General features: G+C 47.1%; 10 protein-coding genes across 10 annotated transcripts; 4 read left to right on the forward strand and 6 right to left on the reverse strand.

The window, feature by feature from the left end:
- Nucleotides 1-1,406: 1,406 nt before the first annotated feature.
- On the reverse strand, nt 1,407-4,175 carry N7469_007577 (ATP-dependent RNA helicase DBP10; the record flags this gene model as incomplete). Its single annotated transcript, XM_056646495.1, has 1 exon — nt 1,407-4,175. The coding sequence occupies one exon, from the start codon at nt 4,173-4,175 to the stop codon at nt 1,407-1,409; it is 2,769 nt and encodes a 922-aa protein (XP_056499936.1).
- A 425-nt stretch (nt 4,176-4,600) lies between these two features.
- N7469_007578 (uncharacterized protein) lies at nt 4,601-5,541 on the forward strand (the record flags this gene model as incomplete). Its single annotated transcript, XM_056646496.1, has 3 exons — nt 4,601-4,604; nt 4,664-4,740; nt 4,807-5,541. 3 exons carry the CDS (start codon nt 4,601-4,603, stop codon nt 5,539-5,541), a joined length of 816 nt encoding a protein of 271 aa, XP_056499937.1.
- Nucleotides 5,542-5,754: 213 nt separating this feature from the next.
- On the reverse strand, nt 5,755-7,793 carry N7469_007579 (MATE family efflux transporter; the record flags this gene model as incomplete). The annotated part of the gene is made up of 2 exons (XM_056646497.1): nt 5,755-6,561; nt 6,621-7,793. 2 exons carry the CDS (start codon nt 7,791-7,793, stop codon nt 5,755-5,757), a joined length of 1,980 nt encoding a protein of 659 aa, XP_056499938.1.
- A 696-nt stretch (nt 7,794-8,489) lies between these two features.
- On the forward strand, nt 8,490-9,106 carry N7469_007580 (DUF202 domain-containing protein; the record flags this gene model as incomplete). The annotated part of the gene is made up of 2 exons (XM_056646498.1): nt 8,490-8,578; nt 8,686-9,106. The coding sequence occupies 2 exons, from the start codon at nt 8,490-8,492 to the stop codon at nt 9,104-9,106; spliced, it is 510 nt and encodes a 169-aa protein (XP_056499939.1).
- Nucleotides 9,107-9,631: 525 nt separating this feature from the next.
- Nucleotides 9,632-10,652, reverse strand: idi1 (isopentenyl-diphosphate delta-isomerase IDI1; the record flags this gene model as incomplete). Its single annotated transcript, XM_056646499.1, has 3 exons — nt 9,632-9,867; nt 9,933-10,271; nt 10,415-10,652. The coding sequence occupies 3 exons, from the start codon at nt 10,650-10,652 to the stop codon at nt 9,632-9,634; spliced, it is 813 nt and encodes a 270-aa protein (XP_056499940.1).
- Nucleotides 10,653-11,063: 411 nt separating this feature from the next.
- N7469_007582 (TauD/TfdA dioxygenase family protein) lies at nt 11,064-12,385 on the reverse strand (the record flags this gene model as incomplete). The annotated part of the gene is made up of 3 exons (XM_056646500.1): nt 11,064-11,256; nt 11,328-11,869; nt 11,942-12,385. The coding sequence occupies 3 exons, from the start codon at nt 12,383-12,385 to the stop codon at nt 11,064-11,066; spliced, it is 1,179 nt and encodes a 392-aa protein (XP_056499941.1).
- An 807-nt stretch (nt 12,386-13,192) lies between these two features.
- On the forward strand, nt 13,193-14,894 carry N7469_007583 (putative FAD dependent oxidoreductase; the record flags this gene model as incomplete). Its single annotated transcript, XM_056646501.1, has 5 exons — nt 13,193-13,326; nt 13,386-13,511; nt 13,565-13,838; nt 13,904-14,050; nt 14,109-14,894. 5 exons carry the CDS (start codon nt 13,193-13,195, stop codon nt 14,892-14,894), a joined length of 1,467 nt encoding a protein of 488 aa, XP_056499942.1.
- A 722-nt stretch (nt 14,895-15,616) lies between these two features.
- Nucleotides 15,617-17,634, forward strand: N7469_007584 (putative MFS transporter Liz1/Seo1; the record flags this gene model as incomplete). Its single annotated transcript, XM_056646502.1, has 10 exons — nt 15,617-15,845; nt 15,905-16,101; nt 16,166-16,244; nt 16,299-16,485; nt 16,552-16,657; nt 16,728-16,897; nt 16,956-17,059; nt 17,117-17,172; nt 17,224-17,339; nt 17,400-17,634. Coding segments are annotated over 10 exons (1,479 nt in total), but the record flags the coding sequence as incomplete, so codon positions are not given.
- Nucleotides 17,635-20,795: 3,161 nt separating this feature from the next.
- N7469_007585 (uncharacterized protein) lies at nt 20,796-21,773 on the reverse strand (the record flags this gene model as incomplete). The annotated part of the gene is made up of 1 exon (XM_056646503.1): nt 20,796-21,773. One exon carries the CDS (start codon nt 21,771-21,773, stop codon nt 20,796-20,798), a length of 978 nt encoding a protein of 325 aa, XP_056499944.1.
- Nucleotides 21,774-23,249: 1,476 nt separating this feature from the next.
- Nucleotides 23,250-26,497, reverse strand: N7469_007586 (uncharacterized protein; the record flags this gene model as incomplete). Its single annotated transcript, XM_056646504.1, has 16 exons — nt 23,250-23,639; nt 23,744-23,807; nt 23,879-23,913; nt 23,974-24,049; nt 24,333-24,361; nt 24,472-24,486; nt 24,561-24,579; nt 24,639-24,723; nt 24,800-24,848; nt 24,901-24,921; nt 24,983-25,025; nt 25,085-25,172; nt 25,250-25,530; nt 25,588-26,124; nt 26,181-26,318; nt 26,406-26,497. The coding sequence occupies 16 exons, from the start codon at nt 26,495-26,497 to the stop codon at nt 23,250-23,252; spliced, it is 1,962 nt and encodes a 653-aa protein (XP_056499945.1).
- Nucleotides 26,498-26,562: the final 65 nt, after the last annotated feature.

A 26,562-nucleotide genomic window follows, 5' to 3' on the forward strand; every position in this document is an offset into this window, starting at 1 on the left:
TCGGCTCAATACACCCTCAATGAAGGGTGTCTCTCGGCATGCATATCCATCCTGTACTATGTATACTTCGTACTCCGGACAAAGTACTTCTAGCGGGATAGATCCATAGAGGATGCTTATTCTCCCGGGGACTTCGATACTGATTGTAGCCAGGTATCACACTGAATGCACTGAGTGTATGCATACTGTAACTATGTACACCGGACACTGTCCTCCGTACCAAGCATCAAGATGTGGCTGCAGCCCTCTGGAAGATCGACTGTGCGCGTGCACATTGCTCATCCCTGGCGTTGGGCGGCAGGGTAAATCAAGTAAAAACGTCATCGAGTGATTGACAGGGCCTCATGGGACCTGGACTGGACCTGTCCGGGAGCTGCCGAAGAGAGTGTAAGAAAGATGAGGAAGACAAAAGGCGGCTCGCCTTGTTCTGACCGAAAGGGGGTTGGTGCATCCAAGCATTGCAGTGCAGTGCAGTGCAGGGTGGAACATGCGGCACGCGGAGCAGTAAGGGGTCTGTCACCCCGTTCATGCACGATCAACCACTTAAAAAGGCAATAGAGCTGAGGTGGGGAGAGGAGGAAGAATTGATGGGAGGAAAAAGGTTCCTTTGATCAGTCCATGCTGCCATCTTTTCGGCCGGACTGATTCAAGTGACTCTAGTTAGTAGATACTAGTCCATGATAATAGTGCCGTGATAGTGTGGATAGCGTCCTTTGGTAGTTCGATAGTAGCGGGAATGGGGAAATGCCCCTAGTGGCTCGCACGATTTGTCAAAGCGATGCAGATCCTCAAATTCGCCGATGGAAATTTTTGGGATTTTTTTTTTTTCAGACCGGATTCCTCGGAGACTATTCGGGGCTATTTTTCCTCGTGGATTTAGAAGTTGAGGGTCTTTTTAAGATTTTATTTCTTTTCTTTCCGTCGAACCCGAGGCTTTTGGCTCTCGTTCGCATGTGTGTGATATGTACGGAGTACGGAGTACATGCTCCGTAGACCCCCCCCCCCATCTCAACGGTGATCAGCTGCGGATTTGGGCCACCAGTAGTCCTGTGCTGAGCTGGTTGGGCTTAGAACCTGTCGACTATAGTATGTAAATCAGTTGTCAAGGATATCATGGCAGGTTAAGTTCGCAGATACGCAGGTACATAATTTAGTCCTCGAGGATCAGATGACAGGGTAAAAAAGCAGAATAAAAAAATAGCGATCGAAATACGTAGAAATGAAAAGGGAAAGACAGAGATGGAAACGAAGAGATAGGATAGAGAAAAGAAGACATTACAATAAACTTGATGACAATGGATAGAGTAAAATAAGAATAAAATAAAAGCAATAATTGGTATCTCCAATGCAGGTATACAGACATCTATGGTATAAACTATACAGAATTGCTCCAAGCTGATTCATGCTCATTTCTTCCTGGATGGCCGGGCATTCTTCTCCCGACGTTTCTGCTTCAAATTGCGATTTTTGCGAATGTCGTCTGTCGAACGGATCTCGTTCTTTCCACGATACGCACTGCCACCGGCCTGGTTCTGCATGCGTTCACGGGCAGCTTCATTCTTCTTCTTCATCCTGTCATAATCCGAGCGCATTGGATCGGCTCGCTTCGGTGCTTGCTGCTTGTGGTGTCGGAATCGTCCATGAGGTCCAGCGGACGGTCCGGTTGAGAGACCAGGCGTTTCGGCCTCGCCAACACGAGGCAGATTACTCATACGCTTGCCCTTCTTCCATGACTGGAAGCGACCACTGCGGAAACTGGCTGCAATCTTGGCACCACTCTCGCCGCGAACTAAACGCTCTCCCTTAGATCCATCCTCGTCGTTTTGACGCGCCACATACTTCTTGTGGCGTTTGTCCCAACGCAGTGCGGAACGGCGCTCACCAGGAGCCTTTTGGCCCTCGTCGCCATTCAAATCCATAGCGGCATTACGTGATTCCTGTGCAAAGTTGGAGTTGGTACCGGAGTGAACTCCATAAGCCCGGTCCTCAGCAGAGTTGTGGTTGGTTGGCGTGTATCCCATGAAGTAATCGGGATTTTGGAACGAAGCGGCCGCTGATACACTATTGGATTTGTCGGAGTTTTTGTTCTTAGGTTGCGAATAGGCCGAGAAAGTGACTTCGAGATCAGACTCGTCTGCCTCGGACATGTTGTCCCCTGCCTCCTCAGGAATATCTTCCTCATTTCCATCCTCACCTTCGCCACCATCATCGCCACTCTTGCCAACTCCAAGCTCGGCCAGCTCGGCCAGTTTCTTGGCTTCAGCACGCTCCTTCTTCCGTCCAACAGTATTTCGAAGTCGTTTGATCGTATCCATTGCCTCTTCACCCTCACCCTTCGCGGCGCCCTTACCCGCACGTCGGTTGTGGACCTCGAAGATAGTCTCCTGGGGTCGGTATCCACCAATTCGCGCAAGCATTTTCTCTCGCTCATTCTCCATCTGGCTAGCCTCGTCATTGAACAGAATATGGATTGCAGACCAGTCGTCGGTGGTGGTAAGCTGTTTGGCTCTCTTCGCACTCTCAGATGAAGCAGCATTGCGAGTACGCATGTAAAGCTTCTCACCTCTCACAGACACCTGGCGTTGTGATGCCACATCCGAATTCTCGTCCAATAATTTGTTGACCCACTCGCAACTTCGAGAAAGTCCATCCCTGGGGATGGAGCCTACAACCACATCCTCCGCAAAATTGACATTCTCTCCGTACTGGCGACCGAGGACTAGTCGTCGGCCAAGGAAAAGCTGAAGATCCAGCATATAAGGAGCATCAGAATCTCGGACCAGACTATAACTCCAACCCTTTTGGCCAGCACGAGCGGTACGACCAACACGATGGACGAAAATTTTGGGTTGAGATGGAAAGTCGTAGTTGATAACGTTGGCAAGGACGGGGATATCGATACCTCTGGCGGCGACATCAGTGACGACTAAGATGTTTGAGACACCAGTTCGGAAGTTCTGAACGTGGATTTTACGAGCAGTTTGATCAAGTGAACCATAGGCGTAAGAGGTAGCGAAGCCAGCTTCGATCAGAAGAGAGTAGAGGTAGTCAACATGATGCTTAGTAGCAGCGAAGACAATAGTCGAGTGCTTGGTGGGAGATTCCCTGTTATTGCCTGACTTTTCAACGTCTCTCTTGCGTTTTTTATTCTTGCCGTAGGGTTCTTCCTTCATCTTTTGTGAGACCTCCGTAGGTCCGGTGGGCATCTGAATCACGTTGTGTAGAATGTGAAGTAGCGCACCCTCCTTGTCTGATGATTTGACGGAGAAAAAGATGTTTTGAAGATCGGGGGAAATTTTGCTTTCAGCATCAAGTCGTACCAGTGTCGGCTCTTGAAGACCGGCCCGAGCAAATTCAACCAAAGACTTGGGCAATGTAGCGGAGAAAAGAAGCGTTTGGCGTGTTGAAGGTAGGCCGTGTAAAATTTCCGATAGCTGAGCTGCGAAGCCCATTTCGAAGAGACGATCAGCCTCATCGAAGACGACGTACTTGATACTGGACAAATCCAGATCCATCTCAACCTTTAGGTGCAAGAACCGACCAGGAGTCGCAATCACAATATCAGGGTTACCGGCCATCATGCCAAATTGGTCCTCCAGACTGTCACCACCGACAAGCAACACGGCCCTCAAATCGGTACCACGGCCCATCTCTTTAACAACCTTCAATGTCTGCAACGCCAATTCTCGAGATGGAGACATGATCAGACCACGGGCACCGAACTTAGTACTGTGGCTTTTCAACTTCTCGATCATAGGGATAACGAAAGCTGCAGTCTTTCCAGAACCAGTTCTAGCCATGCCAACAACATCCTTGTCGTCCATAATAACCGGGATCGTCTTTCTTTGAATGGGTGTTGGGACAGAAAAACCTTTCCGAGCAATGGCTTTTAGTAGGCCACCATTGAGACCCATAGCCTGAAAACCACCGCCTTTCTTCACGGTACGGCCTTTCAGGTTGGATCCTTTTCGATTGGCAGAAGCCTGCTGGTTTGCGATAAAGGCCGCATCGCCATCGTCGTCTTCGATACCCAGAAAATCGAGGTCTTGGGCAGGCTGGGCCTTGGTCTGGGGAGGGGCATTACCGGAGTCGGAATCGCTATCGTTGTGGAAGAGTGCACCCGTTATATCGAAGTCATTCTCCGAAATTGCAGGAGATGCTGCGCGATGAGGCATATCGGCGGTATGAGGGAAAGCCTCACTTAGTTGACAGCGCCAATGAAGGCGGAAAGGAAGATGATAGTGGTTCGATAGCTCAGTTCATGGAGCGAAAAGGATGATAGCGAGAAGCCAGAAAGGTATAGAGCACTAATAGAACTGATTTTATTCAGTTCCCAGTCCAGCCACGATCACTTTCAATCACCTTTCGAAAGAATATTTCTTCTGCGTCGACAAACCCGCTTTCTTCGTTGCTGCAAAAAAAAAAAAATCTAGGAACGCCGCAGGCGGTGAGCAACCGGTGGCTTAATCTCACGTGACATAAGTGGAAGGCAGAGTGCAAACATAACAAACAAGGTCCCCGCGACGCGTCCGACACGCTTTCGAGCCCGATTGAGTAAAATGATTTCTCTACTCAACTTGCACTCATACACCTTCACATCATGGGTATGTAGCCATCCTATACTATTTGGAACTCTGTATAAATAGCTAACATTATCCTTTAGATGGCGGATACAATTCTTACGGTGGCGGCGGTGGTGGCTTTATGGCCGGGGAGATGAACTCTCCATCTGGTGGAAAGGTATGAATTGGAGGTATAATTCGAGTAAAATTGGCGTGACAAACTAATACGTCCCTGTATATATAGAGTGAGAACCGTGACAACAAGACTCTTCGTCCTGTTACCGTCAAGCAAATCGCCGATGCTACTACAGCCTACCCCGAGGCACCTTTCCAGATCGACGGCGCAGACGTGAATCACGTTCTTTTCGTCGGACAGGTCCGCAACATCAGCTCCCAGAGCACAAATATTACATACAAGATCGACGATGGGACCGGCGAGATCGAAGTCAAAAAATGGGTTGACTCAGCTACACGCGATAGCATGGAAACTGATGAGAAGGGACCTGGCGATGGAAAGTCAGAGGTCGTGTTGAATGGATATGCTCGTGTCTTTGGCGCCATCAAAACCTTTGCCAATAAGCGGTATATCGGTGCCCACAGCGTCCGGCCCCTCTCAAACCTCGATGAGCTGCATTGTCACCTCCTTGAAGCGACCGCCGTGCACTTATTCTTCACTCGTGGCCCCCCTGGTGGTGCCGCCCCTGGTAATGCCACTGGTGGTGATGCGGTCATGGGCGGAGCGGATGACTATGGCGCTGGCCCTAATAAGGCTCTCATGTCAGTCTCGCCTTTGGCAAGGAAGATCTATAACCTTCTCAAATCGGAGACGCAGGATGATGCGGGTATGGAGATGCAACATATTGCATCTAGGCTCTCTTTGCCGACGATGGACGTGGCACGGGCTGGAGAGGAGCTTCTCAATGCGGGTATCATCTTCACAACCATGAACGAGCATACATGGGCCATCCTTGATTATTAAACTAGTTGTTCGTTTATGGGTGTAAAAACTCGAATGATATCATGATTATCTGCACAATAATTTTGCGCTTAGCGCCTTGTACTCATTTAACCATTTTCTGTCTAAACTTTGCTCTATTGATGAATACTCGAAAGTTTTTTGTGAGTTTTCCATATTGCTCTGTCGTGGGGCGGTAGAATGGTCCACGGGTTTCCCATTCAATGAACATACTGTTCAAAGGACCTCGTTTCGTTCAATCGCTTCTTCCACGGAGCGTTCCCAGCTGATGTGTGTGATGAAAATACACTCAATTGCGGAGACGAGCAACAGAGCGAGAGCGACGCCGGTCCATAGGCCCATAACACCCCAGTTCAAGCCGAACGTTGTCCCCATGCTTATGGGCATGGCGATAGCATAGTAACAGAATAGTTGTATATATCCTCCTATCTCCTGTCGACCAAGTCCACGAAGAATTCCATTGGTTACGGCCGCGATTGCATCGAATAGCTGAAATGCCGCGCAAAGCGGAAGAACTTGGGCAACAATTTCAACAACCTCGGCATCGGAGCTGAATAGCCTCGGGATATAAGAACGAAGACTCGAGAGTAGAACCATGTTGAACAATCCAACAATAATTGCTCCGCAGAAAGTGACCTTGGCCGATGTCTTCGCAGCTCCCGCTAATGTGGCTCCGATCAGGTTCGCCACTCGAGTCGAGCCTGCAATAGAGAGCGGGAAAGGAATTTGCCAAGTGATACTCGATATTGTTGATAGAATAGATTGTGCAGCCAGTTCCGAAGTTCCAAGATAAGACGAAGCTAGAGTCAGAACTTCGAATGCAAGACATTCCGCTTCAACCATGATCAGTCCTGGCAAAGCCAGGCGGATCATCGGACCCCAGTTATCGAAGGCCCGCCTCGTAAATCCGCACCAGCATTCAGAACCTACTGCGAAATAGATATATGCAAATAAGCAGATTGGCATAAGATTCTCAGTAACCGCCACGGCGATGGGGGCTCCAATAAAACCCCATCCTAGTTTCTATGAGGAATTATATTAGCATAACTTTGGCATGAAAGAAACGTGGTATATCAGCTTACCCAAACGAAGAACCAATTCATGAAAGCATTCAACGGTGCACACACAAGCAGTACCCAAAGAGAGGCGGAAAAGACACCTTGCGCCTGAAGATAACGTTTACCACTTTCGAAGCACGCAAATCCCGGAGTTCCCAGAAGGGCTACTTTCAGGTAAAGGCCAGCCATCTCCGCGACTCTCTTCTCTGGCACGATCTTGGCCAGAATATGTTCAGAGAAGTACCAGAGGACGGCGATCGGGATGGTCACTACCCAAAGGAAGTAAATCATGCGGAGCATCTGAAGACCAACCAACTTTTTCTTCCCGGAGCCGTAAGCCTGAGCACAAAGAGTATCCAAACTCGTAGCAAGACCCGAGTACACGGCATTACCGGTGATGCTAACGGTCATACTGGCCAGACTGACCGCACCCAATTCCTCTTTACCTAAGTGGCCAATTGTGAAGATACTCGCCACCGTCAAAGAGTATTGAAGTAGAAATGTTACCATCAACGGTAACGAGTATCTTCCGATCACCTGTGCCTCTCGTCTCCATGTCGTATTGATCAGTCCCGCCGTCACAGCTTCCTCCCATTTGCGATCAATTTCCTCTGCATTCATTTCGTGCTGGCCATTCCCCGGGCTTCCTAGCAAAGCAGTAGTTTCTGAGGTTTGCGGTGTCGCTGCGAAGTTCGGGCGCGGCCAATCGGAGCTTCGAATGGAATCATGTTGTTTTGAGGAGCTGCCTTGACCTGGTGAGGTTGAGAAGAGACTGCTCAATTTATGCTGAAGACCGCGGGCTTTGCCATGAATGTGGCGATTCTCCGGAGCAATCAAATGGTTATCACTGAGTAAGTGACGTTCATCCTCAATTGCTTGCTCCCGTTCATTTAGTGTCAACGGCTGGTAATCACCTTGTGACGGAACGACGGTGCCGTGATTGCCAGAGGTGAAGAAGCTTGGTCGCCGATAAGATCCAGCTAATGAGTGCGGATTCGTGGCCGCATGACTGCTTGTAGCGCGGACAGTCGAGGACTCAGATGTGTTGTCAGTGCTGGAGATCGCGGATCCATCATCGTACTCAGCCAAGTCGCGGGCAATGGAAGCTTCGGCGAGCGGCGAACTGGACTGGAAAGACCGACTGAACGGGCCTTGATGCTCTGCGGATTCCGCCGAGAGCGTATTGCGCGGAGCCATGAATGAGAGAGTGGACTAGCACACCAGCACCAGCATTGTCCAGTTGCAACGAGGAGGTCAGAAGAGGTAGGTGGACGCCGGTCCAAAGATAAAAACGGGCAGAAAGTTGCGAAGTGGGGGCAGGCGTGGAGTCGCTAACAACGGACTATCGTAACGAGATGTCCGGCTGTCCCGCGGTGTTTGCCGAAAAATGAAAGATAATCTAAAGGGATTTTATTTCGACTCTCGATGCCTTTGCTTTGACCGCAAAGTTTCCATTTCCTCATTGTGAAGAGACCCGACTTCCGAGTTAGCAATGAGTCAAGGCGTGACTTCGACTTGTACATATAACTCGTCGATCCGCCCTTCGTACCGACTCCACTTTACGACCCACGACCGTGCGGGCGCGCGTATCAGGTCGACGTGATTTGACTTCGCGATGTCTTCTGTACAATATAACTTTCACCGCGAGTCACCCTGCAGACCATATCAGATCTGTCTGGTCTCTTTGGCTGCGAGTAAGAAAAGAAAGAGAAAGAAAAGTCGACATGCGATGACATCAGAACCGAAAACGACATTGGCGTCACATGACAAGATCACGAGGAAAGGCTACTTTGACCGCTTGACCTTCTCTTCGTCTTGTTGCTCGCTCTGTTCTTGATTTTCTGCTTTAGGGGGAGGAGACGAGGCAAGAAGGAGCATCGCCATCGTCTCATCATGTCTCAATCAACTTCAGAAGATGTTGGTGTTGGACGCTACAACCCGCTAGTAAACCCGGTCCACTCAAAGCCAGCTTTGGTCGAAGGGTAAGTCAGTCAACAAAGATCCCCGTGGCTCGTTTAAGATTATGGTGTTTCCTACCTTTGATATAGTCTTGATGGAATTTCATTGTTCCGATCTGATCTGAATACAGACATGTTGAGGACCAGCGTCATATTCTTCTAGCTCGTCCTTTACTCGGGGCTTTGCTTTTTGAGAATAACACCTCAGATGCGCGCGATCACTGCGCTAACGAACGAACTTTTCTCTCATGGCTGCGTCTATCCATGTACCTTGCGATTGTTTCGCTAGCCATCATAATCTCTTTTCACTTTCACGAGCAACCATCAGGCCTAGAGCGACGCATGGCACTCCCTCTTGGCATTATCTTTTGGCTTCTTAGCCTTACCTGCCTCATCAACGGATTCGCTAATTATTCTCGCACGGTCATGAAGTATAGTCGCAAGGCGGCTCTGGTCCAGAGTGGCTGGAAAACGCAGGTTGTTTTCACCGTGGTTGGAACCGTCATCTTGGGAAGCTGTATTCTCTTTTTATCAACAGACAAATCGAGATAGACCTGGCAAATGATTCCGGATGTAATGCTCACTTATTCCAGGGCAGGAGGGCTTGAGCAAATGCATTGTGGGAACTTGAATGATGCATGCCTTGTATAAATTTGTTCAGCAATATCTACATTCAAATAGTTCGTACGTGTCAATATTAATATACTTCGACCGAATCCCCCTCTACCAGTACTAGACAAGTAGTACTTGTAGAACCTATGCTATAAGATCTTACCAATATCTTTACAATTGCTTTTTCACAAATCATCTCAGCTTGAAGTTTATGAGAAAGTCTATTCAATTTGTTGTCCGAAACTAGCTATCCGAAATCAGGTGCGCCTTATATTAATTGCAAAGGCCCCGTGATCTACATCAACAGAAAAACAGAAACGGAATACGCTTCTATACTTTTGCAAGATTCATAACGAGGCTCAAGGTATATGCAGAAACGAAAAGATGTGGAGGTATCGGGGATATATATCGAGAGAACGAAACGAAAAGGAATATGAGAAAATCGCTGCAATCCAAGTAGACATCTCACATCCGGCGGATTTGTGTTTCGCCCTTGTACTTGTCGAGGGCAGGGGTACCCAAGTGGCTCCACCATTCAAACAGCATCGAATTGCAGATGAGCTTGAACCAAGGAGTAAATTTCAAGCCGGGCTGTTCAAACATGGCCTTCAGCTCGTCGGCTGACACGTAGCGAGTATCCCGCACCTCGTTGGGGCTGGGCTGGAGATCGACATCGGCCTGGATGAAGAGGATATAGTCCACTGACAATAAAATTAGAATTCATTTCCTCAAAAAAAGTATCGTAATGGCTGCTGTGACCACATACCCTCATGTTCTCCCCATTTCCCATCGCTTGGGGCCTTGTAATGAATGCGAGTGAAGAATTCGAACTTCTCCAAGGGCACTTGTTCAGCCTTGATTCCCAGCTCGTGGTCCAGCTTCCGCTGGGCAGCGCGCTTCACACCCAAAATGGCCGCGTCGAGTTCGGCACCAGTTTCGCCAGGGATACCCAAGGGGTGCGAGCAGCAAGTGTTGGTCCACATGTCGGGGAAAGTGATCTTTTCCGTGGCGCGCTGTTGGAGCAGGAGGCGGTTTTTGGAGTCGAACAAGAAGACGGAGAATGCGCGGTGCAGAAGACCCTTATCAATGTTGCTCATCAAGTGGCCTGCCGTAATCACCCGTGGATTAGCAATTGTTCGTGAAAATTTTGAGGTCAATCACCCTATGCCCCTCTACCCCTCTACCCCTCTACTCCTCGCTGGGACCAAAATCCGGGGTCAACAATCGAAAATGAGATGGGAAACATACAAGTCTTTTTGCTGGCACTACCAATAGGCTTGTCATCATTGTCCAAAACGATACACACCTCTTCCATCAGGCGAACCTGCTCGTCGTCGTAGCCATCAAGCTCAGTGCCCACCTGCGCGGAGTTGTTGGCGGTGGGGAGAACATCGCGGGCAAGAGAAGTATCAACATCGGGAAAAATGGTAGCAACGTTGTCTGCTGTAATCTCCGCAGGAGCAGTCACCGTCATTGTGGCGGACATGCTGTGCAATTGTATTTTATTTAAGATTAGGAAGTTTTGCAAGAACAGAAATAAGGTTGGAGAAGTCGAAGATTTCCCCAGAAGAAGTTGGGGCGGGAGGCGGTCACGGCAGTCGGTGGTTTACACGGTAACTTTGGGCACAGCTAGGGTTACGCCGCATAAGCATGGAACTATACAAGACTAAATGATCAACTATTGGTTTATGTACTACAGGAAGCAGATGATATATCAAATAGACAATGGAATTGGGCTCAGTAGTTGATCAAGTTCTGCTTTCAAGCTTCTTCATTACTAGTGTAAAGCAAGACAACTGGTGAAAAATATAAATATAGGTATCCATGCCTATATCAACTTCAGTACCTTGGGTGAGCAGTGCCATCCATGGCTGGATGGAGTACAGTTGATGAGTGGTCATGCAAAGCCTAGCTTGAGCTTGTCCAATAAGACAAGCTCGTCAATTTCTTCCTTTCCCAATAATCCCAATTTCTCTCGCCTTGTTGGCGCATTCGCATCATAGGTGGGTTTCTCTGCGAGCGAAGTCACTCTTGTTCCATGTCTTGGCTGCGAGCCCTCATAGTCCCAACTGGCGTTGTGAATAGTGATCCTGCTGCCATATCAGTGATGAAATACTACAAAGCATATATAGCCCATTTCCATTGGGCAAGGAAGTCTGACCTGTTATCCCACAATGCGCTGGTCCGGGGACTCCATTTGAACCGGACTTGGATATCGGGGTTCTTCTCATACACATCAAACAAGTAACCCAGGATCAAATCACTCTCAGCCTTATCGAGTCCAACTATGCGATCGGTCATGGCCCGATTTACCCAGAGTGCCTTCCAACCAGTCGCAGGATGAACGCGAACAATAGGATGCTCGCGTTCCACGTACTTCGGTCCAGCCTCCGGGTTCTCGCGATCCAAGTAAGGGTGAGCAGATCGGTAAATGGCCGTCTTCCCGTCAATGATCTTGCGGAATAGAGGAGAGAGCTTCTCGTAGGCCGAATAGCCACTGGCCCATAGGGTGTCACCCCCGAGTGTGGGAACTGCATCGTTATGGAGGTGGGTCACCCCAGCCGGCTGTCTTTCATGAACAAGATCTGTATGCCACCGGGAAGCTCCTCCAGGTCGACGAAAGCTGATTGGGATCTCTGTAGCCTGAAGCGCAGGCCATATCACTGTCACCCCTGGAACTCCAGGGACTTGAGGACCTTGAGGCTAAGTAGTGAACATGTGACGGCAATCAGTAAATGGACTTGGTTTGTAGAAATCAAATTCATATGCTCTTACGTGAATCTCAACTTCACCAAACCATTCACCGAGGCTCTTCTGCTGCTGGGGTGAAATATCTTGGTCTCGGAAAAAGACAACACTGCGCTCGGCAATCAACAATCCCAGCTCATCCTTTTGCTGGTCTGTCAAATCTTTGAGCTGCAGTCCAACGATTTCAGTTCCAATATGCCGTGTTAAGTGGATAACCTCTTTGGCAGCGGATAATAGAGCCTTTTTCTCAGGATCCGCTCGTGTCCCAGGGTCTACATAAGGGCGATCATAGTTCCTAATGTTGTATACATCATCAACATAGAGTGGACGCGATGGTCGATACGGATAACCGGAACTGAGCTCAATTCCTGCTTCCTCCAGGCGCTTTCTAGCAGACTCGGGAAGACCGAGGTGGTCCTTAATTGGAGGCGCGACGTCTACTATTCGAGGGTCGATTGGAGCAGGAGCCATTTTGTAAGGTGAATGATGAATGATATTCCAGATCTAGCAGTGCAGTGCATGGAAGAAAAAAGCCGACAATCATTCGAAACCATCTCGACTGCTTATATACTGCAGATGTACCTCTTGTACATTCATGCCTTATGCTCTGAATCACTCGTCATTCCTCTACTACTCGTCGATTGGTACATGTACAAGTGCCGTAACATTAGTTTGAAACCACCCCTCTTTCTGCCGTTCTTCCGGCCATGGCGAAACATAGATAATGATCATATAATCAGTAAGTGGTAGGCCTATTGAAATGGTTGGCAGGTAGAAGCAGTCAGAAGGCAGTCTCAAACTTATATTACACCACTGTTTATCCTGTATTGTCAACAGAGTAGCAATCAGAGTCAACCGCCCCGTTGGTGAGCACCTCACCACTGCATTATATGACGCCTTCTGTGAATCCTTCAACCCCTCAATTAGTTGAAATGAAATAAAATGAGAAGAGTTCTATTGCTCGACTTCTATCGGTGCGGGGAAGATTATATTTCACAATTTGCGACATAAATCACGATTTCTTGCCCGCGCGTGATTTCTAATAGGCAACTCTATGGGCTGCTGTCACCACCGAGATATCCGACAGTTATGGCCTCATGAAGATACTTAATTCGGGACCATCTGATATGCGTCGGATAAAATCTACGATGACGAAATAATGGGTCCAAATAATGTAAATAGGGCAACAATCTAGATCCAGTCTTGATACTCGCAGTCTTTAATAGGAGCAGCTCCCATGGAAAATATGAAGATCATGACCTCGGCATATACTCAAAAATGTCCGAGCAACCCTTGAAACGAGTGGCAGTCATTGGAGCCGGAATCAGTGGTGTCGTGAGTGCTGGCCATCTTCTTGCGGCTGGGCTGGACGTGAGAGTTTTTGAACGAAGCAAAGCAGCGGGTGGAGTTTGGTAAATTTCTTCAGAAAGATCGCAGAGATTATTCCCAACTGACACAATATTAAATATAGGCTTTATGACAAACGGGTGCCTATCGAACTTCAGTATCCATCTGTTTACCCAACAAGCGTGGAAAAGTTCTACGAAGACGAAAGAGACGAAAATGAAAAGCAGCGCCTGAAACATGCGCCACCGGGGTAAGTTTATATAACTTTTCATTTATATTTTTACTAAACATTGAAACATTCAGTCCATGCTATGAAAACCTAACAAATAACGTCTCAACCCCTTTACTGCGTACGAAACTTAATGCTTGGCCTCAGGGAACGCTCCCCTACGTAAATCACCATGTACTGAAAGAGTACATTCAAGATACAGCCAAAAAGGTCGGGGTTGAAGAGGTCACTACCTACGGTGCCCTTGTGACAAATGTTTATAAGGAAGAGCAAAAATGGAATGTTCGTTGGAGGTCGCTTTTCGAGGATACAAAGACTGGGAAGTTATTTGAGAAAGAAGAGTCCGACGTATGCACACCAATTGAAACATCAATAGAAATAGGTATTCGGCAGGACATTGCTGACTCTGGCAGACCTTTGATGCAATCGTTGTGGCATCCGGACACTATCACACACCTCTCGTCCCCGATATTCCTGGTTTAGCAGAGGCGAAGTCAAGATGGCCTGATAAAATCGCACACTCCAAATCATTCCGGAATGCTGAGGGGTTCGAGGGCAAGGTAAGCATTCGTATTGTATGATTTTGATATCTTAGACAAGTGGCTGATTTTTTTCCAGAATGTGCTTCTAATTGGCGGTGGGGTGTCATCAATTGACATTGCTCGAGAAATCAGTCCGGTAACCCGAAATATTTTTCAGAGCACCCGCAATGGCGCCTTTGATATCCCAGCCACAGCACTTCCTGGAAAGGCATCGAGAGTAGAAGAGGTTACCAAGTTCGAGATTTTTCCAACGACTGAGAAAGATGAAACCCACTTGCCTTTCGTTGCCCATTTGAAGTCCGGATCGACTCTGCAGGACATTGACAGAATAGTACTGTGCACAGGATATCAAATGGCCCTTCCTTTCTTCCCACAGTACAATGACAAAGACAACTCAAGCGAAACCGCTCTAGTAACCGACGGCTCCCAGGTACACAATCTCCACCATGACATTTTCTATATTCCCGACCCTACCCTAGCGTTTGTGGGTATACCGTTTTACACGGCCACCTTCACCTTGTTTGAGTTCCAAGCAATTGCAGTTGCGGCAGTCTTCTCTCAAACTGTACGACTACCCTCAAAAGAAGATATGAGATTGGTTTATCGGGAAAAGATCGCCACAAAGGGTTTGGGGAGAAGCTTTCATTCACTCAAGGGAGAGGAAGAGGCTTATGTGAAAACCCTTCTTAAATGGGTGAACTTTGAGAGAACCACTCGAGGATTGGATCCTATTGAGGGTCACACTGCTACTTGGTTAGAGGAGAAGAAAGCTCAGGTCGAGCGGTTGACTCTGATTTTCCAGGGTGCTGTGCCCTACGGTTTTACTAACAGCTCATCGGCGGAGGTCAAAACCGCGGCATGAAACCCAGATGTTGAATGTATACTCTTAGTACATAGACTTACGATACGAGGGGCTAAATGATGGCCTTCATCTTCCCTCTTGAGATCAGTGATAAACTATAACAACTCCCGGCATATGAAATGTATCGCATGTTCTATGGCCTTTTGAACGAGGATCAGAAACTACTAATCTCCCTGGTTTTGTGATAGAATCATGTATATCTAGTAGTTTTAATCAATCGTCTGGGTTTGAGCTTGGAATCCCCCTCGACGGAGGATTTAATTTCTCTCCTGATATCCATTTTAAAATATCCGAGGCACACCATCATCACGAGGGATGACGAGCTCCGCCGCTTGGGTTGACCTTTCAGCATGTCTGATAAGAGTAAGTGTTACTTCAAAATAATAAGTCAACAAACATCCCCGTGTCGAGGTTTTGATCCGGCTAATACGCGTGTAGGCTGAATTGGTCATTCTTGCAGATATTGCGCAAACGGCCCAGACAATAAGTTGCGAGCACCAACCAACCTGATTCCGGCATCAGAGTCATAACAAATTCCCAGGAGCTATCTATCCTTTTCAATATCTACTCTGGAGCTCAACATGAAAAAGTAGTCTTATTCAAATTGAGTTTGTTCAGGCTTTTTGTGCGATAGGAAGCATTCTTCAAGGGGCTTAAGCCGCTTCCACTTATTCTGCTTCCTTGCATTATATTCGTACCTGCTAGTGTTAGCATCACCAGAGGTAGCATCAGCCTCAACAGTGTCCACGCCAATATATGATTCCAAATCCATCATGTCAACAGCGCGCACCGAGGAGACGACTGCCGAGTCTATGGCCTCGAATCCGGGTGTTCAGAAAGATGTCAAGCGAAGATGGGTCAGCTACATCTGGGACACATTCGATAAATCGCCAGAAGAGAGATGGCTTATGTTCAAACTGGACACTGCTATTTTGACATTTGCATCGTTAGGTAAGTGTATTCATGGTCCGCCGTCCCTGTCTGTGCTAAACAAACCCTTTTTTCACCAGGATACTTTATCAAATATTTGGATCAGATCAACATTAACAATGCTTTCGTATCCGGAATGAAGGAGGATTTAGGTCTTTATGGGAACGAACTCAACTACATGCAAACATGCTGGACGGTGGGATACGTTATTGGAGAGATTCCAAGCAATATCCTTCTGACTCGGCTTAAACCACGCTACTGGATCCCAGCGGCAGAGGTAAGCTTTTCCAAATTTCAAGAATTGATACCAATACGCGCATCATGATACTAATAGAATGCAGCTTCTATGGACAGTTCTGACATTCTCTCTCTCAAGATGCAATACACCAACACAATTTTATGTTCTTAGATTTTTCATCGGTATCAGTTCTTCTTGCGAGTCACTGTCGGCCAGAAAACTAATCTAGAATGCAGGTCTTGCAGAGAGCACATTCTATCCGGGAATGCAATATATTATAGGATCTTGGTATCGAAAGGATGAACTGGCAAAGAGATCATGTATTTTCCATACAAGCAGTGGTATCGCGACTATGTTTTCTGGTTATCTCATGGACGCCGTTTATCGCCTAGGGGGCCGCAATGGATTCAAGGGCTGGCAATGGTATTCTAACACGAACTCCTACTAGGAGTTAATCTAGTATATTCATAAATTCTGACCTTCAAGCAGGCTCTTCGTGATTGACGGCGTTATATCTTTGCCAGTAGCATTGAGTGGATTTTTCGTGCTTCCGGATGTACCTGAGATCTCTAACCCATGGTATCTCAGCAAGGAAGTATGGCCTCTTTTTTCACCCGTCCCCAAGCATCTCAAGAGTATGAATAACTGATGTTATGTTTTATTAGGAGGTTGTTCTTGCGCAAAAGCGAATGCAAATGGAGGGTCGACAGAACCGGGGACCGTTTACGAAGTCCAAGTTGAAGAAGATTTTCTCTTCGTGGCATATCTATCTCCTGACACTGTTGTATATTCTTTTCAATAATGGCGCAGCTGGATCGCAGCCAGTTTTCCAACAGTGAGTAGGATATCGGGTTCAAAGCTCGAGATATTACTAGTATTGATCTATGAAATAGGTATCTGAAAAATTCGAAGGATCCTGTTTACTCTGTGGGCCAAATTAACTCCTATCCTACGACCACAGCTGCAGTGCAAGTCGTGACAACACTTGCCTATGCGTGTAAGTCCCTCTGTTGCCTTTAAAAATCTAGAAGAGTTAAGGTATTAATCTGAAAAGGGTCTTCCGATACATTTCTCCATGGGAAACGTTGGCCACCTATTGTCTTTGGCGCCGTTAGTGTTCTTTCCAGATAACAGTTAACATGATTCTAATGATCAAATCAGTGTGTGAACATCATATCCTATGTCTCACTAGCTGTTTGGGACATTCCGACTGGATGGAAGTGGACTTGTTATATCATATCGGGTGCTGGGTACGGGCTCAGTGGACTTCTCATGGCGTGAGTCCTTTGGATCCCAGAATCCTATCCTACAAGACATGAGCTAATATTTGATTTCAGCTGGGCGCATGAAATATGCTCTGAAGACAACGAAGAACGATCCCTTGTCATCGGAAGTATGAACGAAATGGCTTATGTGTTCCAAGCCTGGCTACCACTTTTGGTCTGGCAACAAGTTGATGGCCCCGAGTACCAGAAGGGCTTCATCACGGTCTCATGCCTTTCACTTGCTCTTATAGCTAGCTGCTTTGTTGTTCGTCATCTAGATCTCAAAGAAAGGGATGCGAAGGGGTAAGTTTTAAGACGTAATTCATAGGCTCTTGCTCTACAATGATGACTGATTATTTGTCCACAGGAAAGAGAAGACACAGGTAGAAGGAGCCGAATATGCACCTTCAGAATCTTCCGTCGTTATATCAGGGAAAGCAAACCCAACCAAGGCTTGAATTACTTCCCTGTATGCGCATTTCTATGCGTCCTAGGTTTACAATGACTATGGCTTTGATATATAGACGGCTGTTCATACTCGAATGTTGGCAAATCCACTTTGATATTGAATATGCCCGCGCGTTCTAAGTGCCTAGTTGAGACAGTCCTGGAACGAACTTGGGAAAACAATTTGCTCAATGCCTAATACTACAACCAACTCGACAGTTCCGTAACTCTTAATCTAGTGAGTGACAGTATTTTATGTTCGCAAAGATCTTTGCACGAGAATCCTCCAGATTTAATACCTTTCTCTCGTTGCCTCGGTCGTTCCAACCATCTTTTCATTCAAGGTAAACCTCCTACAAATTAACAGAAGGCCCAACCGCACGATAACGTTTTTTAGTCATTACTCCGCAGACATAACGTCTATGCTTTTACCTCGTACCCTGTGGCCGGTTATATTAAATACCCCTGATTAATGTACATAGAAAAGGAGACCTCATCAATATACACACGCGGGAGTGTCTTCAATTCAAATGAGAGGCTCACGGGGACTATTCGGAAATCCTTTAGACAGCCCTGGAGAGACAGCATTTGGTGTTGCGGCCCCGTGGTGTATCAAACCATCCCTCGTTGATTGGATGGGTCGCCTAACGGGGAAGAGAACGTGGGGACAAATCTGGGAGATTGTGACCGCACCTGGCTAATTAATCAGCGTGAGCTAGTGTGTGATGAACAAGGCAATTTGGAACTTGGACGATCCCTGCTTCAAAGTAATGTGATAATGGCGCATTGAACGGGGACGCTATTATTGTCACTCTGTAAACTCGTTGGCCGGATCAGATTTTTGCTATTATCTAGAAGTCCCTATTAAATCACTCAAATCAATCACATTTTCTATAGACTATCATCAATTCAATATGACACAATAGAGAGAAAGTGTTTACCTCCAACGGTTCTCCAATCTTTACTAGCTTCCTCTTGTATGTGGATCACAATAGCCCCTATTCATTATTGGATGGCGCTCCGGGTTACCAGTTATCAAGGCAACCATGGGAAGCTAATGCTCGTCATTTAAATCTTGTTTCCCAGAATGATCTAGTGAAAATGGTTTTCAGCTATCCTGCCATTTCTCATTCAGGGTCCAACAAGATTGTGCAAGGGAAAGGGGGCAGGCATCACATTTACTATTCCGTGCCCTCATCTCAAGAACCCTAACCCCTCTCGATTATTACTGAACTAAAGACTAATCAGATTGAGCATCTACATAGAGAACATATCATTTCTGTTCGAGTCATGCATTTTGACAAAGCTTGTGACCGCCAGAAAAGGCAATAGCAAGGTGGCATCGTGGAAATGTGCTCAGAGCATGAATTACGAGCCGGGAGGGGAGGATAGCATACAGTCCATTCATGATAAGATCATGAACTGTATTAACAATTTGAAACACACTGATACGTTACATTGATTTCATTCAGTAAACGCCGAAACTGCTGGGCTTGTCAACACACCCATGTATAGTCGACCTTAAAAAAGTTTTATACTGTCTGGAATGCGGCGAGTACCACAAAGCAGGGTACAAAAAACTTCTACTGTCTAGTCCGTAGACAAGCCATAAAGACGACACGTTTACGGAGTACTAGTCTGCCATTCACTTATTCAAAAGCCTTTCTTCTCCACCATTTAATCGTATTATTCTACGGAGTACTCCGTGAATGTGGGCCATACTACTCCATATGCTGCTAGGGTTCGTTCCGGATGGAGTAAACTGAGGAGCTATATGAACTAGAGATGTCTCGGAACTTGATCCGTCACAGAGGCGCTACAATGGAAAAAATGTTTGGTTCACAAATTGTATCGCTCTTAATTTCGACGATCACGACTCGGCTTGTCTCGACGATCCTTCGGCCCATTTTAGCGTGTGACTGGGTCTTTGAGAAGTGGAGCGCAGCAAAAGAATCGAATCTGGCCAGATGATCTTAAGGGGGAAGCCCGTGCTACTATTCCGTACAAATGCAGGGCAATTTTTCTGTTTCAATTGAACAATATTCAGAGATCAGGGAAGTGGGCCTGGATGAACATTTGTTATTACCTGTCCAGGCGTCTTGTCGGACATTCACAGGGTATCCGCGCAATCCCGCTGGACCATGCTGCATGGCACAATCCACTCTCTGCCGGAAAGAAAATACCTGATCACAAATATGCGACTTTCTGCTACAGAGCACTAGCGATTAGATCCAGAGCCCCGCTCATACTTGTGAACGTTGCGATCCGGCTTACCGCGCGCCAGCTCATCACGTTGACTGTACAGTGTATTTCTAACCAAGGAAGAGGGATCGGTTCACATCAGCCCTGTAAAAGAGCATAAAAAGATCGCAGCAGGTATATGATTCGCAAAAAACATGCAAAAAATGACAATTCAAAAGACCACCCAAAACATACAGCGCAATCCACCCTAATGCATACATGTTGATACCAAGGGGAAAAAAAACAGAACAAAACAAAACAACAGAAAGGCCACCGAAAAATGTTGAAATATGCCTTGAAAAAAAAAACCAAGCCGTCAAGGAAAAAATCACGCCCGCTCGAATGCTATAGTCGACCCGTCGTGGTTCGTACTAAGTGTAATGCGGTTATGGGTCATGCGAAGGTTGTAAAAAGTATGAAGTCCAAAATTTGAGCACTTTGCTGTCCTGTAGATCCATAAAATGGATGTAGTGAGAACAATCAGCACTTAGGACTGTATCGCCGGCGCTTTATGGACTGCTTCTGCGATTTCGTAGGAACTGGCCGATTTTCGCCTCCTTTAAAAGAGTACGAAAGAGGATATGAAGCCAGGTTATTAGGACACTTTTGGCATTCCCCTAGATGTCTATAAAAGTCAATGGTGTTAGCGTGCTCAAGCCAAAACGACTACCACGAGGGCTCTCACTTGTCTAGTGCCTCAGCTCGAGAAAAGCGTTCTCCACACCACTCGCAGGGGTTTTTACTGATTCGAAGGTGGATCTAAATCAACATGAGCGCGAGTTAAGGCAAAGCTAGATCAATCGGTCTCACGTTGTCAACATGACGCTTAAGGTCCGCATTTCTTCCGAAAGCCTTGGAGCATTCAGAGCATGGGAAATATCTTCTGGAACTAGGATCGTGCTTCTTTTCGTGTTCTTTACAATTTGATTTTCTGGTGAAAGTGAAGCCACAAACTGAGCAGGAAAATCCTTTGCCTGCAGCTATTCTTTCTCCAGCAGAAGCGGTACGTGGTCTCTGGGGCGGTTTGGACATGGGCATGGTACCAACTTCACTAGACGAGTTGATACTTGTGGAGGGGTCCATTTGACGGGAAGAAGCCTGCAACTTTCTGGCATCCCTGTCGCTGTCTTCCATATAGGGAACGTTGTATGGCAGTCCGGCGTTTGTGGATAGATATGTAGACTTGAAGGGAGCGCAATATTGAACTTGTCCGGGAAGACGTTGGAGTGCTGAGATAGGATCCCCTTTGACAGTCCTAGTTTCCATGGGGGTAGGCGGCCCAGAAGATGGTTTCGAATCCCAATAAGCTGTCATTCGGGGATATGAGTCCTGGCCACATTGTATCTCGAGGTTTGAATTATAACTTGGTGATGCGCTCATTGGCTGTGAGCCGTACGGGCTGAGCGGGGAAAGAGAGGCGTCTGAAAAGGCGTTGTGGATCGAGACGCATGTTGGGTCGCTGGACAAATCTTGGGGTTTCAAAGGGACATCGTAGAAAGCAGAGGGCGTAAGGAGTTGGTCTGCTGGAAATGTATTGGGAGAAGTCGTATAGGAGACTGGGTATGAAAATCCTGTAGAAGCATCGAAATTCGGATCTAAGCTGCAATTTGAAATACCCAATCCCACGAGCGGATGAGCTCCGTCTCGGGTTGCCGTTGCAGAGACAGGAGATAGATATGGGGATAGTGTCTCCATTGAAGAACCATCCTCTGGCAGCGAAGGCACCATAGATGCTGGGCAATTTGCAGTCTGATCCATGGCGGTTCGGGGAATGATAAGAACTTCTGAGCGACTATAGCACGACATGAAATTGCCAAAAAAAGAAATCCAAGGTAAAATCGACCGAACAATGTCTAAATCCCAAAAGAAGAAACAGCTTGAGGATGACGACGATATGAAGTATAAATAATGAAGAATCATCTTCTAGGGTTGCTAATGGCAAGCAGCCGCATTGCATAGACCGTGGCTGAGGTTAGTCAAGGGCAGAACCATTGGTGCAAAGCCCCAGCATTAACACGGTGAAGAGTCTATGGCTTGACGCCTTGAAGGACGAGGCAGATTTTCAAATGGAAGAGAGGGGTCGTTTGTCAAATGCAGTGGGAAATTGGAGTGGGGGAAGCGAAACTAACGGCTGGGGTGGTCTCTGGAACCAGCTCGATAGAATCGAGTCTGCAAATCTGTACCCCTGCCCACCTCAAGGAGTTAGCGCCGGGCATAGGAACAGCGATGCCCGAGGCTATTCAGATCTGATGGCTGTCATGGCATGCCTTTTACTGCACAGCAATGCCCTGGCTCATGCCAGAAACAGGTTTGAACAAAAGGAGAGGAAACACTACCTGGGTTGGCAGCAGATTCATTCTACACAGGCTACCGGGCCAAAAGGAACCATCCTATACCCTGCAAATAAATGCAGAACGGCGGCTGTGAACTGTGGTGCTGGAAAAGGCTAACCAACTTCTCGATCACCGCCAGACTGGTCTACCCAACAGGGTCACGTCCCAGACAGTACAAATAGCGAAATAAAAGTCCAAAATGAGTCCAGGGTTTGGGTTAGGCTGGGAAAATGCATGCTTGCCAGTGACTGCGAGCCAGTCATGTTCACAGCCGCTCCTTTCGGGGGCAAACTGGAGAAACTGCACACTGTCATATATTCAGGAAATGATCAGCTCACTCCCAGAACAGGCGACAAGTTGGGTATTGTGACTTCCAGGGGAGGCGGGCCCGCGCTTCCGAACCGTTCGACATCATGTACAACCATCGGTGGATACTCCACGGAGCTCCACAGCGCATGTTTTTTGTGCTAGCGGGCTTTGATGGCTTGATTGCTAGTAAAGGTAGCGTGGTAATGGTGGGTTGGCCTTTATCTCCATGGCTGAATGTGAATAGCCAAAGAGTGTCTCACGCCCTAGGGCAATTCCGATATCCTAGTCGGATACCCTTGTTCATGCCGGAACATGAGACGTCAGAGTGGCACCCCGCGAGCCCACAATTATGCGCCAAACCAAAAAGCGAGACCGAATTATATAAGGGACGTGCGTGGCTCTAAGCGCCAAGGGAGTGACACTTTCTGCGAGAAAGCACCTTCTCGTGCCCCCTTTTCTTGCAATTCTTGGGGGATCCTTTGTGAGTGGAGGAAAGCCAAGCAACACAAGCAAATCATGATAATAATATAATAAATAAAATCGTAAATAAATCATAAAATCAGAAAATGAGTTTTGAGATTGCAGAGCTTAGCTATTTGCCCTGCTGCGCTTCTAGGTTTGCTGTGGCGCGCTCCACTTGGACTCGAAGCCGCTCTATGGACGCGATCATCTCCATGATTTGTGTTGTTGGTGTGGATTCGGGCCGCACGGGGTGCAATTTATGCCTATCTTGGTGATCCACCCGCACTGGCTCATTTCCGACGTCGGGTTCAAAGGCCAAAGTACCACTCTCCGATGAAGATATCGACGGTAGCTCAGTGGCCGGCTGGGATAAAATACCCCGAAGAGTTGACTCGTACATCCAGATTAGAATCACAAATGGAAGATGGGTCGCTCGAAGTAGGATGATACGGACGCGGCGAACAGCTTCTGCGGAGAGAAACAAGCGCATAGGACGAATGCAGAATAGTGGGATTAGATTCTGTCACATAATGCATGAGCGCAATGAACCCAAGGATCTTTCTGGAATTCGAGCAGAAGTTCTTTGTATCGACAAAAGAAGACGGGGTGGTGGCGCTAACTCACCAGGGGCGGCATAAAATACGTCAATCGTCGAGAATTGCTGCTTTCCAAAACGTAAATGGATAGTCTGAATGGTCAGTCAACATGGCCTAGATAGTAATGGGCACTGCCATTATTCGTATTGGCACAGGTACGAACTGGAAAAGGTATTCTTCTCTGGCATGCAGCATCACCTAACGCATGAGTCAACCTGGGCCCATTGTATCACTATATCGGATTCCGCAGACACCTACTCCTTCTAGACTCATACTCATCAAACTGATCAATGAGGAGAGAAGCAAAATATTGGTCATCGAGACGAATATCAGCCTGTGGTCATCGTCAGCCTAGCAATAACATACCAATTTTTGCGAATGTAAAATGCGTGGCAGTTATTGTGGGGGGGTCAATATCAGCCCTAAAGGGAAAATGGCAAAGAAATCGAAAATAGAAAGGGAGGTCAGCGATTACTGCAGCCCCCCGTCACTCGCGCATCAAAACGTGACCAACTAGGGCCGCAATAGGTGCAGGTCATCATTTTAATTTGCATCGCTTTGTCCTGCCTTGTTTCCTCCTACTGTGGCGCAATGAAACCAAAGGGGAACTAACTCACATTAAGCCATAGCCGAAGATCGGAGAGATCTAACAATTAGCGTGTCAGTCAACTTGTTCCGAGAACCAGCCATTTTGCCAAGATGCAGGGATAAAGAGGGCGATAGCCTGCAGAACCGCCGCTTAGCCCAGGCACTTACTTCAGACGCGCTGTCCTGTCAGCGAATCGATTCAGCCACCGTTAGTGCAACCGCAAATCAACATGTAATATAACTTTGACGACACCTACTAGTCCCAGTGCGCCCGATCTGTATCGCATGGTAAGCAGCTACAAGCGGTCGAGAACAAAGGATCTTCACCGACTCACCCGAAGAACACCTTCACCAACATCCACGACATTTCCTTGAGTGACAGGCGGTCACGCGCAAGCATGGTAAATGTCGTCAGGAAGCCTGTGCGGAGCCACCCCCATTCGTCAGAGAATGTCTTAAATCTAGGAGAACGGGCTGTGTTCGACGCTACTCTTACCAATATACAAAACCACTACCACCGGCAGAAACCTAAAAAACGCTTTCGTCTAGGGTGAAGTCAGCCTTAAACATGCTAGTAAGTTTCGGAATAGGCACTACCATCTCCTTGAGAACTGGGATCTACTCAGGCGCAGTTAGTTTGAACAGTTTCCACAGGTAATTGCGGCGTAAGTTCACTTACTAGGCTGCCGAAGTATGAATTAAGGCTCACAAGCGAGCAAATCCTATGTCTGTATTAGAAGAAGTGGGACAGACAGGGCTCCAAAGGTTCATAGATGCATACCTTGGCACTAGAAAGAGTGCCTCGAGGGAAAGAATATCGAATGAGAGATCCAATATGTAATTGTCTCCCCTGGTTAGTCCGATAGCCCCTGTAAGTCTCCTTTTCAGTCTTATGTTGCCGAATTCCTTCACGGTTCCTCACAAGGCAGACTCGGATTTGACTCACGGGCTATTATGAAAGCAAATCCTACACCAATAATCCCCAGATTCCAGAGACTCCAAAAGTCCATCTGGTAGAAGAGAACACCGGCATCCACCAGCCCACTAAGCTCGTCATACGCAAACGCAGCAATCCAAATATCCATCAAAGCTTCAAAAACTCCGATACTCATTTCTTTTCGCTCTACGAGTACTGAGTAGTAGAGCATGAGAAATGAGAGGAAAAAAGCGGCTTCAAACATCTTGCGATAGACAGGCACTCTCAAACGAGAGTACGGGTCCGCCGTTCTGCATAAACTATCAGTGCCTGCACGATATTTCTTTTCAGAGCCCACAAAGACCTACTCTCTGTTGAAGTTTTGGGGTTTCTTTTTCGAATGCACTGTGAGAGAGTCCCAAAAGACAATTTCCCCATTCCATATGTCATTGACTACCCGCTGAACTACTCTCTGGCTGAGAAACCTCTTTGCATGAGCGATCGCAGCAATCTCCAAAGCATTCAGTCCAAAGAACTGGGTGTATGGGGAGATATCTATGGGATCTGTTGTATTATTTTGTGTATTGGCCGTACCTTCCCCATGCTGGGAAGCATGGCCAGTTTGCTTGCCAGGAAATACCGCGTTGGAAATTGAAGAGCGTGAGAGAAGCGGCGTCACCTCAGAATTATCATTAGATGTAGATCCAGGGTGCCCCTGTTCAGCTTCGCAGACATTTGTCGGCTTTCGGTTAGGAGGAGGCAATTCTTCGAGTAAAAACTCGATCGTCTCACGTTGATTGAGATGACATAGAAATTGCCAAGCGACAAACTCGCAAGCGGCTCCTCGACTTTCATTCAACCCCCAGTCATCATCTGTGACATTGCTGAAATTCCATTTCAAAATCCTTGTTTCGTCTTCTTCAGCAATTCATTTCTTCGGAGGGAATTTGATGGGCCTTACATCAAAGCAACAATGATGAATGGGTTATGGCTGTCCTGTGCCAGTGCATGGATCAATTGTCTCAAACGATGGCCTCTTGCGCCAAATCTCATTTGTTCAAAGGAGTATTCCATATCTCCGACAGCCATTGAAATGAAGCTATGGCAACCGTTAGATGGGTTCAAATTTGGCTTGTAATAGAGAGAATGACACAAGAAAAGCAAATATGTAAGAGCCGATACTGACCTAGATAGCTTTGGAATGACTTCAAAAAGAGATTCTTCCATTTCGATAATAGGGATCTCGATGTGATCCATGATGTCGGGATATTCCATCATTGATATGGCACCTGAGAGTGTGTAAATATCAGCTCTGCGAGAAGGTCTAATATGTGCTGTTCATC

This window comes from Penicillium citrinum (genome assembly GCF_028827155.1).
Source record: "Penicillium citrinum strain IBT 23319 chromosome Unknown utg000006l:1.0-3011923.0:1.0-3012962.0, whole genome shotgun sequence".
In the NCBI taxonomy this organism is placed as follows: Eukaryota; Fungi; Ascomycota; class Eurotiomycetes; order Eurotiales; family Aspergillaceae; genus Penicillium; species Penicillium citrinum.